General features: G+C 27.4%; 1 protein-coding gene across 2 annotated transcripts; it reads right to left on the bottom strand.

The window, feature by feature from the left end:
- Nucleotides 1–174: 174 nt before the first annotated feature.
- LOC106681813 (solute carrier family 35 member C2) lies at nucleotides 175–14,103 on the bottom strand. 2 transcript variants are annotated; one of them, XR_010842957.1, is made up of 10 exons: nucleotides 13,724–14,103; nucleotides 13,357–13,571; nucleotides 13,210–13,282; nucleotides 13,012–13,130; nucleotides 12,799–12,932; nucleotides 10,128–10,306; nucleotides 9,378–9,465; nucleotides 7,874–7,961; nucleotides 5,257–7,414; nucleotides 175–4,735 (listed from the first exon to the last, which is right to left on the bottom strand). XR_010842957.1 is itself a non-coding variant. In XM_014422338.2 (9 exons), exons 1-9 carry the CDS (start codon nucleotides 13,877–13,879, stop codon nucleotides 7,315–7,317), a joined length of 1,152 nt encoding a protein of 383 aa, XP_014277824.1. In that variant the 5' UTR covers nucleotides 13,880–14,103; the 3' UTR covers nucleotides 175–7,314. The 2 variants fall into 2 exon arrangements, 1 of the variants encoding a protein (XP_014277824.1); XM_014422338.2 differs by having other exon boundaries at nucleotides 175–7,414.
- Between the last annotated feature and the right edge of the window lie 1,394 nt (nucleotides 14,104–15,497).

Below are 15,497 nucleotides of genomic sequence, written 5' to 3'. Positions count from 1 at the left end.
CAGAAAATAAGTTTTATTATTTGATTTGTAAATAAAACAGTTCTGAGCTCAGTCAGTTTGTGGCGTCTGTTAATGAAACATACTCTTTGTCTTTATTTATAAAACCCTTCCTAAATCCACAACACTTTTATGTATAAAGGACATATGAGGATATAGTTTCAATGAACAAGAAAATGAATACGACAATTATATTTTTTAAGTTGCAACTATTTTGTTTGAAGCATATTCAACATCTAGAATAGATGAATTAACAATGTTTAAACAATCACACAACAGAACTCTGTTCTAATGTGGTCCCTATAGTGTTACACTTACTAATTACAACCCTTCGAGAATTTTTTAATTCTAATCCAAAACATTCAATTGACAATTTTACTTTAACATAGCAATATTACAGAGTTAATAAATAACTAAACTAGTTCAATTGAACTGATATTTCAACTTTTACATTACTTATTGCAAATTAAGACTAGAACTTCAATTAATAGTAATACAGAATTTAAAATTCAACCAGACAAGTACAATAAATACTTTATAAAAGGTTACATATACATTTGGTTTTTTAAAACATCAGTTTTCATAATAAATACCTGATTGTGCCATGTGAAATTTCATCTTAATAGTTGACGTAAATAGATAAGAATTTTTTAATAACTATTAGAACAGAACTTCAATTCTGAAGTGGAATCATGGGAAAATCATCTACAATAATGATTATATCAATTCCAAGATTCATCAGGGCAAACTTCATACGTTTTACCAGTTTTTCCTTATCAAACATAAATAAATCAACAACTAGTACCTCTTTTCAAAACCTTGAAATGTTACAGACAAAATATGTTCTCAAGAAAAAATCAATTAAAGCTTATGGGCTAATTAATAATCATATTTTTATTATAATTAAAATACTCTTTAATGTCTTTAAAACATTATCCCGCAACAAATATACATTTCATTTGACACAATTTCATAAAAGCCTCATAAAAAATGTACAGCAACCTTAATTCCAAAACATACTAACTACTGAGTAAAACATATATATATATATATATAATTAAGAGGTTATGGAATTAGCACTTCAATATAAAATGCATATTTTAAAATAAGATTAAAATATGTAGGGAAACAGGAATATAAGCAAATTAACAATATTTAAACTAAATTTATATTGAGTTTTAAAAAATAAAGTTCTTCCCAGAGCTAATACTTTTTAGAATGTCCTTGTCAGGAGCTCTAAAGTTCTTTTTAAAACATTGGTTTACCTAATTCTAACTTATGGCTCTGATACATGGACCTTGACTAAGAAAAGCGTACAGGATTTGTCAGTCCATGAGCAAAAATCCCCCGCACTATCTTTACTCCAATCTGCATTGAAGGAGAGTAGACAAGAAGGACTAAGAATAGATTATATTCCCTCATGAAGATGTGAACATGGTCTGAGAATGCCCAGATGGGCTGCGGATGCAATGAGAATGAATAAATTCTAAATCCCAAAAAATCCTTGACTTGACGCTAATATCAAAAAGAAGAATTAGCCAATCTAAGCTCTGTTGGGAGGAAAGTGTGGCAAATGATATAAGACAACTGCTTGAGACATGGAACTGGAAGGAAGCAACTCAAAATTGAGACAACTAGTGGAAGCTAAGAGGAAGTCCTGACTTGGCAACGGGTTGCCCTACTGGAAGTAAGATTAACACTTGAAAATTACAATAAAATTTAAAATAATATAAATCCCCTGATTGAACAGTCCCATTCAAAACATTAGATGCCCAAATAGGTAATACAGACCATGAAGGATGACTGTTCAGCCAGTTCTATGGTTTACCATCAAATTATGGCTTATAATTTGAAAATCTAAAAGAATAAAAAAACAAAAGATTGACTGTGGTATAAATAGAAAAAATAATGAGGAATAAAGTTAATCATTTTAACTATATGGCGGCATTAAAATATATTGAAACAAATAATTTTCAATAGTACTAATCATTATACCTGAAAAATTAATAACTAGCAATCATAGGAAGAATTCATAGATTATGAAGAATTAGCATATGCTCGAAATTGTCCTATTTTGGGCATAACACTCCTAAAAAAAAACTGAAATGAGTAACGTGAATATATACATACTTATGTTGGTGTGAACGTCCTAAATAATTCATATAAAATTTCTCAAAAAAGATAGTATTTTCTTTTTCAGTTAGTAAAATAAATTTATCAGCAATTAATGTTTGATAATTAAACATTTGTAATGTTCAGCATTATACAATCATATAATTTACTTGGTTCTACTTTTCATTCAAGGTACAAGAGGTAATAGAAAACTAAAAATAGGCTGCTGGTAGCTCAGTGGTAGGATGCAGTAAAAACGAAAGAACTAAAAATTGTTTTCTAAGTTTGTAGAAAATAGAACTTAAAGGGTTACAGGATATTAACTAAGAAAAGCTTAAGTTATTGGTAACTATAGTTTTTAAATACATACAGATAATTAACAGCAATTTCTCGGTCTCGTTGCATAGATTGTTTTTGAGAAAACAAAACCTAAACTAGCTTCATTTACACGCATCTATGAACAACTAATTTGTCTATAACAATATTTACTCCATCTAAAATTGTTGTGATTATTATCAAAATCAGCTCGATCCAATTTTTTCACAAGTTTTAAATCCACTACAGCACTAAGCAAAGCCATTTAGACCAGAAATTTCACTATCCAGCATAAAAATAGATTCTAATTCCTGGTGTAATTTAAGTCGAAATTACCTCATATAAAATTTTACGTAATGGATTGAGCCGATTCTGAAACTAATCGCTTCAAGTAGGAACTTATTAAAAAGTGAACAAAAAAAAATCTTTAGAAAATATTCCTTAGATTTATTCAACTATAAACTCTTAACCTATTAACAGGCAGTGGCTGTATTTATGTCCCATCTACATACCAGCCTGAATTTAATTGATTTAAATACAGCCACTGCCCATTGAAGGGTTAAATTTGATATTTTAATTTACCAAAGTTTAGGAAGCACTTGCTTGATAAAATAAATTAAGAGTAGATGGTGGAGATAAATACATTAAACTAAAAACAAACCCCATAATTAAATAATAATTACTATAAAATAAAAAATATTTTAAGGAAAAGATTATGATTTTATAAGGTATTTTGATGTACCCTTTAAATCAGTAATCAGACAAGAGTTTGACAAAATGATGTTGAATATCTTGCAACATATTTTCTAAATTAAATAAGAATATTTGAAACAAAAATATTTTTAGAGACCCTATCATATAAGCTCATTTTGTGCTAGCAGTAACAATTAAGAAAATAAATTTGTCTATATAAATATATATTGTTCAATAAGACTTAATAAATATATGTTGGTTTGAAAGAGTAGGAAGATATTAATAAATTTTCTTTCTTCTAAATAACACAATTAATTATTTCAAATGAACAATCATTATAATTGTTTAGTAATTTAATTTTTGGATTTTTATAATAAAGGTGATCACAAAATGAACCACAAGGACAGATTCATTGCATTTGATATGATCCTCTTATAATTGTAAGGGAGAAGGCTTAAGGAGAAGTAATACTTTTAGTAACTAGGTTAGCCCCATTGCCATGGAATAGACAAGGAAGAGTCTCAGAGGATGCTCTTCTCAAGACAATCTGTGCATAAATACATTGTCTAGGAAGGTCATTATTTCGTGAAAAATGGACAATAAGAAATGAGAATTTGAAACCACAGTAAAGTTGAAAATCTACATCAGACCAATTGATAAATTCAAAGAAATCGGGATAATCATCAAGAGGTGCAAATAGTATCTTTATAAGAAGAGCAGGAAATAGGAATTTTGTATATACTTCTCTTACAGAAGTAGCGCCACACCGTAAAACCACTAGAGAATGAAGTATCACAAATAAATTTAGAACAGTGAATACAAGCCCTGGAAATCTTTGGGCCCAATACTGAAAACATTGAGTTAAGCAAAATGAGAATAAATTTACATTCAAGTTTTTAGGAATAAACCCTTCAAGGACCATGGGCAGTTTCAGTGTACCAATCAATCTTGAAATTCATAACTCTAAAAACTCACTCTTTGCAAAATAAGTCAGACATAAATAGATTATTGTTTTTGAAAGAACCAGGAAAAGAGGAACCTTGAATTAATTTGAAAGAAAGAAAGGTAAATCCAAAAGTGTCAAAATATTGTTGGTGCTGAATAATTCCTTAAAAAGAAGGAAATTTATATAAGTTAACCATGTTTTGTGAAAATAATGACTGTTTAGATGATTTCAATAATTCTAAAAATTTGTATTAATAATATATTATTGAAATGTTTACATAAAAAATAATCAGCTTAATTGAAATTAACGCAACCACATCAAAAACATTGGAAGTTTAAAGAACATCAATGTCGATTAAAAGGTGGAGGTTTGGTTAAAAAAATAAAATAAATAAACACTAAGTCTTAATAAACTAAAACCCTAATCAATAATCAATAATCAACGGATCATGTAATCCAGTAGAATATGTCAAAGAACTTTTGGGCCAAGCGGCAATCATTTGTTTTTTTACATAAATACTTTGATATTTGTTTATCTTGAAAGATAACTGGCTAATAAATATATGTTATTAAAAAACTAAAATATTAAGAGTTTTGGGCCAGTGAATCAATTTTCAGCTGTGAATAAGGTGTTTGGACTGTGGTAAGGATTACTTCCCATCATGACTTGCTCCTGGACAAAAAATTCCAATATAAAAGAATGCTTAAAAGATAAAAACTTGGTAAAAGGCTAATCTAGTAAAATAATTGAAAAAAAAATTATGAGAAAACCTCTGAAATATTTTTAAATTTGGTTTTATGAAAACAATTTATGGATCAGTGTGTTTTCGTAATCTAATACATTCATTAATTTCACTTAAAAATATACATTGGTTTTATTTTACGGTCAAATTCCACTATACTTTTGTTGCCATTAATACTAATACGTAGCAAAAATTTGGTGAAAATAATGATAAAAATAAAAAAAACCAACATACATACATAGCACAGAAATGTGAGATTCCTATGATTTTCAAATCATTCAGTTGATAAAGAGGCAAATCAATAAAAAAAAAAGACAGATCAAATTATTGTTTTTGGAAAAATATTATCTTCCAAAATTTCAAACTCAGGTATCAAATTATAATATAAAATATAATTATAATAATTCATTTCTATATTTATGCAAACAAAATATATTTTGATTTAAGCTACCTTAGGAAATAGATGTTGGAAGTCTTCAGTGGAATGTCTAGGATATTCATGCAAGAAATCAACAATGTATTAAAACATAGATCATTAGATTTAACATAAATAATACACATACATATTAATTAAGTACAATTGCAATGACCTGATTGGGCCACAAAGTAATATTCAGTCAATTATATCAACAATATATTAAATAATAAACAAATAATAAAATCAAAATAAATAAATAATGAAAATGTACATAGTGGAAGCTTATTGTATTTTTTTAAAAATACAACATTAATCAATAAAACTCCTTATTTTTACTACAACATTAAATTATTTTCAAAATGGTAACAAAACACAGGGTTGGTAACTATTTATGTCTCAGACCTGGGAAGGTATTTCAAACGTAATTTTCATTCTTTAATATAAGTTTAAGTTAAATTTTTGTTTTGTTTTTAAGCAACATATTTTAATTGCACTATATATTTGAGCACTTATTTAATTTAAAAAAAATTTTTTTTTTTTAAAAATACAATAATATAAATTATTATTTGTAAATTATATTTATTTACTGTTAGCTTATATGCATTACTATAACTTTTACAAACATTGTATGGAATCATCAGAAAGAAGAAACTGATGCTGCTGTGAACATCACTCTTATCTCCATCAGTTCTTATTTTATTCTAATTAGGACTCAGAATCTGAGCCAAATTAGATAATAATAACACAAATATCCACCCTCTCTATCTTTCTTTATGAGCCTTCAAAAACACACCATACATTTATCTTTATAATTCCTTTTGCGGGGAGTTTAATTTTAGCAAAATATAAAAGTATTACTGCCCAAGTCTGCTATAACTAAATATGTTAAATTGCAGATGCTGAAACGAGTATTATGAAAGCTGCTAACAGCAAATGTTCTACTTAATTTATTTAACATTTTATCCTGTTCATTTTCAATTGCTGATTGACCAAGTTTATCACAATTACTTCAGGTGAATAAGCACAACTAGTTTATCCCTATTATTTAAATACTATTAATACCCCTGTTCTACAGAAATTGACATACAGCATAGTAGTCAAGCTTCTCCATGCAGGAGATGTTTTATAAAAATAGCTAAAGAATCGAGGCAAGACCTCTATATTAAAATTTAAACATAACTAGCATCAAAATAAATATATATATTTTTTTAAATAATAATTTTTTTTCTTTTGTAATTTAAAGGGAATTCTTAATCTTATTTTAATCACATGGATAAGAGAGGTACATATCAAAGTGAAAATCAAATTTTCAGTCAAAGTTTGATGGTAAATAGCTATACTTTTATCTTAATGCTTTTAATATCAAGTAAAACATAAAAAGACATGGGAGTGAAACAATAATTATATTGTTCTTCAAGTAACTGCTTTCAAGAAAACCAATACAATACATCAGGAACTGACAGTTCATGTTCCAAACCAATATTAACAATAAATATGTATTTCAAGTTTGTTTTGAAATTTAATATGCACCTTTCAGAAGACTCAAAAACTACTTTTGGCATGAAAAAGGATGCAACTAACAAATGATTATTATTTAATATTGAAAAAATGATTTAACTGTTTTGTTCCATTTATGGTAAGTGCTTCTATTAACAAAAAGATTTTTAAAAAATAACTTATTTTAATAAATCTGATGTTGATTTAAAAAAACTTCAAAATTTGGAATGTAACTGAACAAAATTCTTACTCAATTCAAAAGATGACATTTATCACAAGAACGAATTACTATAGTCAAGAAAATACTTTCCAGGAATGTTAAATTTAAATAGAAAAACATAAATACTATCTATGTTCCTTTATACTATTGATCGAAATACTTTCGAACTACAGACGATAAAAAGGAAAATAAATTAGCAAAATTTTAATGGACAAATAAATAATAAATAAACTTAAAGCTTAAAAGTTGACAAAATTTTAAAATAATTTCAGAACAACTTAGCAAGCAAACAGAACTAGTACTGTGGTCAAGAAATTCTCCATTTTCTACAATAAACGTAACTGCGGCACATAAATAATTCCTTAGTTTGAAAGTCATCTATCTCTCGATTGGAGAACACTGAATAGGACTTCAGTAGAAGAATCATCTCTGTTATCATCTTCATCGGATGATGCAGTAGCTTCTGCTAAAAACCTAGAATAGATTATAGAAATTAACAATTTATAGACATGGAATTGAAAAAGTAACTGGAAAAAAAAAGAAGCATATGAGCTTACATGCTCTTTTTCTAACCAAAGTTTTAAAAAAGATATCCAATATTTTTGTTTTCCTCCAATATGAGAACAATAGGTAAAGAAGGTTTTATGTGGAGAATTAATGCATAAAGTCTAATTAATCTAATATCAAAATAGAAGTAATGATGATAACTTGCAGAAAACAATAAGTGAAAAAAAAAGAAAAGAAGAATAACCAAAATAATTTTTAAAAGGTTGGAGATCTTTGGTTAGTATGAATGTTTGTTTGATAGAAAAAAACATGATTTTTAAAGATTTAAATTTCAAAAGTGGACTTTGCTTAAAAAAGGAATTAAAGGTATCTGTTTGTGGTATGACTGCCCTAGTAAGTAACTTTTATCGCTAATATATTTAATACCTGGCTGATGCTTCATCCAAAGATTTACTCCTGCCTCTATTCCGGTTCGACTCTCTACTTCCTCTTTTAAAAACGTGAAGACATATACCTACAAACAATAATACAATTTTTGAACAAGGATCCTCCTCCTCTGGCAGTATATTTCATTAAAAATAAAGTACAGTATTTAATATTTTTGTACAGTATTTACATTTATAGTTTCAACAATTTTTCAAGTTGAGTTTCAGGTCACCATTAGGCCGGTCTAACATTGAGATGCAATTAATACAAAGGGGAGCAGCAAGTTTCTATAACTTGTATCAAAGAAGGGGACAGATCTAAATGATATATTAGTTTGTTTCATATGAAATGTCAGTTTTCACAAGATAAGTTATTTAGTAAAACAACTTTATGAAATCAAAAAATTTTTATTCAAAATATTAACCCTCATCTTCTCCAACCTGTTACCAACCTTTCAATCCCAGAACTGTAAAATTCAGGGTTTTGTGAAAAAATGAGGTTAGAAAATAGGTTTTACATATGAAATGACCCGATAGCACTGCGTGTTGCACATAGCCTATGTATTATCAGAGACAGAATAGTGTTGCCCTACTCTAAGTTATGTTTGAATGTGCAGCAGTCCTTCTACCCTCCTTTCTTATATATATTACACTTTAATATTTTGGTTCCAAAACTGATACAGATTTTTATTATCAACAGGAGAAAACCTGAATATATGTAGATAGCAAGTTATTAATGAATTACCATTTCATTGTAGCCTCAGAACTCTCATCTCCTATCTTGGTGTTCTAAAAATAATCTTGCAAATTGCTTTTTTAGATCTTTGACTATTTGAAAACGTCCGGTAATAAATATTACTCATATCCTAAGCCCAGTAATTAAAAAAAAAAGAATCAGAGCATAATATACACACAATATTTTAAGCCCAACAGTCTGTGCTTCATTGACTTTATAATTTTTGGAAATTTAAAAAATAATGTACATAATTGGGTGTTAGTATCGTAAATAAAACCCATGATTAAAAATTTAAATGGAATTTTCAAAAACAATTAAATTTTGCAAGCTGTTCAGATGTTTCATCTATTTTCCTTTTCCTTGGATTTTCCAAGCTGAGAGACACTTAAAATGTAATAATATATTTTAAATATGTTTATTATTCTTTGTTCACTATGAAGAAACATGTGCTAAATAGTTTTAATGTTGATCGATAAGGGAGTCGATAATAACCTAAAAAAAATAATTGTATTCAATGATTAAAGATGTATTGCTTATACTAACCAGAATAAATATTGAGACAAGACATAAAATAAGTGACTAGAACAAAATAACCTACATTTTTTTTGTTTTTAAATTTTAATTTAAATAATTTGCAATAGCAATACTATCAAAATATTAAGAAATCACAATGAAAATCTTTACTAACAACAAGTTGAGAGACTTTGGTTGCAAAACATCAATATATCAATAAAAACTAATTGAAAGAAAAAAAAAACTTAAAGCTTACCGGTAAGACAAAATAGAAGTCCAACAAAGTTAAGTTTTGACATAACATCTCCATTCCATTCAATAGCTAAGGTTAATGTGCAAATTTCCTGCAATATACAAAAATAATTTATTGATAAACTTGAGTAAATTATATTACTTTATTTAATAATTTTAGGAATATTATCAAGAACAAAAAAAATAATACATTACAATTCTCTATAACAAATAATTTATTAAAAATAAATTAAATTAATAATAATTAACTGACTCATAATAAATTGATTAATAATCAATAATTTAATTCACTAAGTCTTATTATTTTTTTTTTTTTTGTGACCAACAGATTAAACTTTTGGGGAAAAGAGTTATGTCAGCAATATCATTAATAGTTGTTTCGGTAGTATAACAAAGATCAATAAGTTTTGTACAGTGACGACTCTCAATATTATCAATATTGCTATCAAATTATCGCTAACCCTAACAAACTTTAGGCAAAATGAAACCCTATAAATATGGCTTATAAACAAAACTTCAAAAAATTTCATTTGGTTCATTATTGCATAGATGAGTTTCAATTGTTTACTGCAATGCTCTTTAAAAAGTATGAAAGATTTATAATTGATAAAAAAAAATTTATTAGGATCCAAGAGTGTAGCAACTATTATTAGTAATCATCAAACTAAACTAATTGAGAATCTCATTAAAAAACTCCATGTTATTTTATTTCTTTGGAATTTATAACATCAAGAAAATCTTTCCTAAAACTTACTTTAAAAATACCAGCAACTGATAGAGTGAGACTTGACATTCTTGAAACAACAAGATATTCAGACAGTTCCATAGCAAGAGCCAAGAAACTTCCAAGTAAAATATAACCAACTTTAGCCCACACAATACCATAATCTCGAGGAAACACAAGAGCATTCCAATCTGTGATGGCATGACCAGCTGAAATAAAAAAATATATCATATTCAAAAGGCATGATAATGGAATGTTGGTATAATTATCAATTTTTTTTTCAAGACTTTTTAAATCAAACTAAAAAACGATGTTGACCATCATTTGCAATACTGACTTTCTGCAACTGGTTAGGTGCATTAAACACTTACTTGAAAGTGAATCATAAATTGAACATTGTCTAGATAATTAAATGAAATATTTTGTTCTGTTTTTATTTCTTAGAAAGTTGCTTGTTTTATTAAGATGTTGAAGTGAAAAATAAACTTTTGTTAGATTATAATATTCTATATTTGTACAACGTTTTGGGATTCCCCATTTTGAAGTACTAATATTCTATATGTTGGTATAATTTCTTGTAGTTTTATTCTGGATTTTATTTCCTAGGCAATTGTTTGTTCTAGTTTGTTTTATTAAGATGTTGAGGTGAAAAATAAACTTCATTAAGAACATTATCAATATTCTATATTTGTTTAGACAATGTTTCGGGTTTCCCCACCTTCATCAAGTACTAATATTATATATTATGTTGGAATATAATTTCTTGTAGTTTTCTCTTGTATTCTGTTTCTATATATTTTAGGTTTACACATTTATTTTTCAAGCTGATTCCCAAAATGTTTTTACCAATTCTTTAAATATGATTCTTATATCAGCCTTGGGATCGGCCAAACCAAAAAATGTTTTTTTTTTAAAAGCCCTAACGAGGACCACATTTAGGACTAAAACATAAATTTGAAAAATATCAGTGACATCTATCGGAATTTAATGAAAGTTGTCTATACAATTATTCATTCAATTGATAAATTGAACTAAGGTCTAGGCATTACAAAGGAACTGATATACAATACTGTGGAAGAGATCAAGTTAGGTAATCCTATATTAATGAATAAAACAGAATATACAAAATGTGACTTCAATCATTTTCCCACTGTATTCTTCAATTAATTAACAGTTTTTAAAAATAGTAAATTATTTTGGGGGTGAGAAAACACTTTCTTTAAATATGATATAGAGTTTTGTGGAAAAGAAGTTAGTTAATTAATGATGCATCATTGTCTCGCCCTAGATAATGAAGGATACTGCTAACGTTTCGATGTCACTTCATAGCTTAATTGTAGCTCTGAAGTGAATTCGTCCTCTTCTTCTTTAGGTCCCTTATCGACTATTTCAGTGCTCTTTGCTTAGTTTTATCAGTGAACTATTAAATCCAGGATAATCAGCATCACACTTTACTTAGCCTTAAAGGCATAAAATTTAGGCCAAAACCTAAAAGTAAATTTACACATATCTGTTTTCATTCCTAAATCACCCTCTCTCCTAATAAACACCTCCTGGAATCACATCTATGATTGATAGCTTGACAGCAATTATCAGCAGTGATAGTATCATCAGGATTGGCAATTATAGCTAGTTGTAATCAACTATAGGATGATACAGTCAATGATTCCTTTTGTTCCTGATCAATATCCTCCAGAGAAAGGGAAACTCTTTTTGTTCGACCTTACTATCCATATTTTTATAGCCGAATATTTTATAAAGCCACATTATAATACGGTAGTCGTTATTTCAGAATTTTTGTTAAATAACTACAAATGCTTAATCCTCTCTTCATTCAATTTTAATCATTTAACTAGGGGTTTGAATAATTTTTTTTTCTATTAATATGAATCATATTATTGAGGTTTCACCTAAAAATGATGAATAAATCCATCTGACCATGTGAGAGATTCCTTAAATACATAAATCAAAGACATTTTATTTTTAACTTTGACAGTAAATGGAAAATATATATATATCTTGCATATTGTTTTCTCCACTATGAAAATTTGAATTTTCTGTTATTTTACATATTAGCAATAGTTTGATTTTTCATTTTACCATGCTATTTACCATCCAAATTACCACTGCCTTATTCCTATATTGCACATTACTTTCTTGCATTACTTGTTTTATCTTCTTGTCATATTTTTTTTTTTATTCTATTATGGTTGTTATCTTGTTTTGAAATTAGGCTTGAAATTTAGGACAAATCGCCATAAATCAGAAAAAGTAGTTTTGTATACTTGTTTTCTTAATTACAGAGACTGCTCCTGACTTATATAAAACCTAAATCTGCTCAAAATATAATAAACAACAAAGTAACATTAAAAAAATTGAAAAACCAAACAGCTGCCGAATGGGTAACACAAAAAAAATTAGAAAACTTTTTCAACAGGGTTCATAGTTTGTTGGGAAACATTCATTAATTAATTAAAATATATTATCATTTAATGCTGGGTGAATATAGTACATTAAAGTTGAACCAACTCTTAGACATGGCTGGATTCAATAATTAACTGTTATACAAAATAAATTAAAACAGAACAAGCTCTAATAATAAAAGCTATCAACTTGTTCTTTATCAGCAGGAAGAGTGAGATAAAATTACTATCTAGAGAAAGCTAAACATTATGGCTGAGTGGTCTGTAAAACATATTACCTTCAAAAATCATTACAAATGGCAAAATTGAAAAGAACATCCAGGGCTGAACATGATATAACATGTCTATAGGATTACTTAATCCCACATCAGATTTTTGCATAACAAACTGAGCTAGGGTCCAACGAAGCCCACTGAAAATAAATTATATAAATACATTAACAGATAAACTTAAAATACAAATAAATACCCTAAAACATAACTATACATTACCTGCATAGTGAAGCAAACAACACTAACAGAACACCCTCAAGATTAAACTGAGCAGCTTTGTATGTAAATAGAACAAGACCTCCTGATATCATAGAAACAGTTAAAAACAGTGACCAGGTCTAAAATGAAACCTCAACCTTAGATAAACACAAGCTAATGAAAAACAACATGTATATTTATAGTTAAGTTTTCATTTACCTTCTCTTCTAGTTTAAACAGCAAGGCAAATATAAGCAGAAAAACAATTGCTGTTGATTTAGTCATTGTATACCTATTGAGTTAACATACTTTAGTAAACATGAATATTGGATTTAATAGGAACATATTTTTTTTTTTTTTACTCACAACGATACGGTTATAAATTCAATGCCCCAATTAGAAAATGCTACATCCAGACCACTCGAAAGCCCTGTAGGAACAATTTTTCTGACAGTATTAGGCCAATCAAGTTGGATCCTTGTCTTTCCAGTCCAACATTTCCAGATGCTTCGACATAAAGCAGCTGCAAAGAATTTGGTAAGAAGGTGAACCATCACAACTAGCAATGGAAAATGGAAATCCTGTAACAAAAAGTAGTATGGTACTGTAGTATCGATAAATGTAAACAAAAGCACCTAGAGTTAGCTTACAACCATTTTTTTTGTAAACATTGACAAAAAATTAACTAAACATAACTCTATTTACAGAAATATTAAGTCAGTCAAATACTTACTTTCAAAAACCATCTCTGATAAAATGTAAGTCCAATAGATAAAGGAAAATAAGTAAGTATGATTCCAGCAGAAGTAATCAAATTTGGCAAGCAATGATTATTGGGAAAATTCAAACTCTTATCACTGTCAGTCTCATGCAAAACAACCCTAGCCATGTCACAGCACTTAGTTATTCAATAGTATATCAAATTCAGAAAACCTAATTTCTACAACAAAACTAACAAATTGTCTATTAAACATTTTTCCTGTTCTCTCGAAGAAATGTTTAGGACCATTAATAAATTCTTGAAGGGAATATTTGATACTGAAATGATAACATAAGTAACAGATGGTAACTTTAAATTTTGTGCCACTAGCGAGTATACTTTGGCAACATTGAGAGGTGGGGGGAAAAATTATAGTTCGTCGAAAATTATGTATCGAATTGTATATTTCCATTTGTCTTTAAGTACTTTACAAATCTGAAGTAATTTTTATATATTATATGGTTATTTTTATAATTATAATTTTTTTTACTGAGAAAATTGTCATAAATAATATGTTATCGATATAATATATCAATATAATCTTATTTTTGACGATCGTATGTCATATTTTATAAATATTAATTTTAAAAAATCTTGTACTGAGCTATTTAGGTATTTTTGTTTGTTGTTAAAATTACTAGATAATATACGTTTTCTTCTTTATTCCTCGGCGCATACTTAAATAGAGATGATTGTATTTTATCAAATGTTAGTTATGACTTTTAATTAAATTTAAAAATCTAAGTTATATCGTATTATTAATCTATACAGTACTTACAAACAGAAATTGTTTATTAGTAAATTTCCTTTACTTAAATACATTATCTTTTGTATGATAATGAAAATGTTGTTTTTATTAACTGAGAAATATATCAATTGTACAAAAATAGTGGGTTTTAAATAAGTATTAAAATGATGCGATTATTTTTTTAAAAAATTGGTTAGCAGATTTTAAAGTGTATGAGCAATACTTGTTTTCTTGTCGACATTTTTTAAATTTTGGTTTCTTAACTTATTGATGATAAGTGATTCTCACTTAACTGTAGTTTGATTGAAAATAATATATATGGGTGCACAATTATTATACTTAAATTTACTGGCCATGAAATTTTTTTTGGAACATAAATAACTTGAGTTTCAAATGTGACTACTAAAACACTGTTGTCAAGTATGGCAGTCCAGGTTAATTATATAAAGAAAGTTTCCAACCAAATCATAAATAATTTGTGAAGTAAAAAAAATGTTTATACAAATTTTTATGAAAAATCGTATATTTTTTCCATGGAATATTATCTTATGCCTACTAATGACTTTAAAGGAAAAGGCAATGAAATAAAGAATAAGAACAATTTAAAATCATGACATTATGTTTCAAAAGTTATATTGAATATAAGGTTATTATATTAAATATTCATAATACTTATATTAAATCTCAAGATTGGCAGTTCTATATTATATCAAAGTTAGGCATTTTAATTTACTGATTCAGCTAGAATGTTTAATACTGGCTACCTGTTATATTTCAGATAATGGATGGATTGCTTCTAAATAAATTAATTCAAACACAGAGTTTAGTTATCATAATGAGTTTAGTTATTATCATAAGTACAACTATTATGGAAAAATGCTCAGTTCATATATTAATCCAACAAAAGTTTATACCTCTCAGCTGTTTTATTCGTTTAAAAAAGAATATATCAACTTAATCTTTTTTATTTATTTTATTTTTTTAAATTTTGATAATATA

Source organism: Halyomorpha halys, unplaced genomic scaffold (genome assembly GCF_000696795.3).
Source record: "Halyomorpha halys isolate HHAL.00 unplaced genomic scaffold, Hhal_1.1 Scaffold366.1, whole genome shotgun sequence".
Taxonomy (NCBI): domain Eukaryota; kingdom Metazoa; phylum Arthropoda; class Insecta; order Hemiptera; family Pentatomidae; genus Halyomorpha; species Halyomorpha halys.
Note: the sequence above shows the minus strand (reverse complement) of the source record. Positions and strands in the feature narration are given on the sequence as shown.

Coding starts and splice junctions, on each gene's coding strand:
- LOC106681813 (XM_014422338.2), bottom strand. CDS start 13,879: ATGGCTAGGGTTGTTTTGCATGAGACTGACAGTGATAAGAGTTTGAAT. Junction 12,933..13,011: donor TTGTTTGCTTCACTATGCAG/GTAATGTATAGT, acceptor ATTTATTTTCAG/TGGGCTTCGTTGGACCCTAG. Junction 7,415..7,873: donor TTGGATGAAGCATCAGCCAG/GTATTAAATATA, acceptor AATCTATTCTAG/GTTTTTAGCAGAAGCTACTG.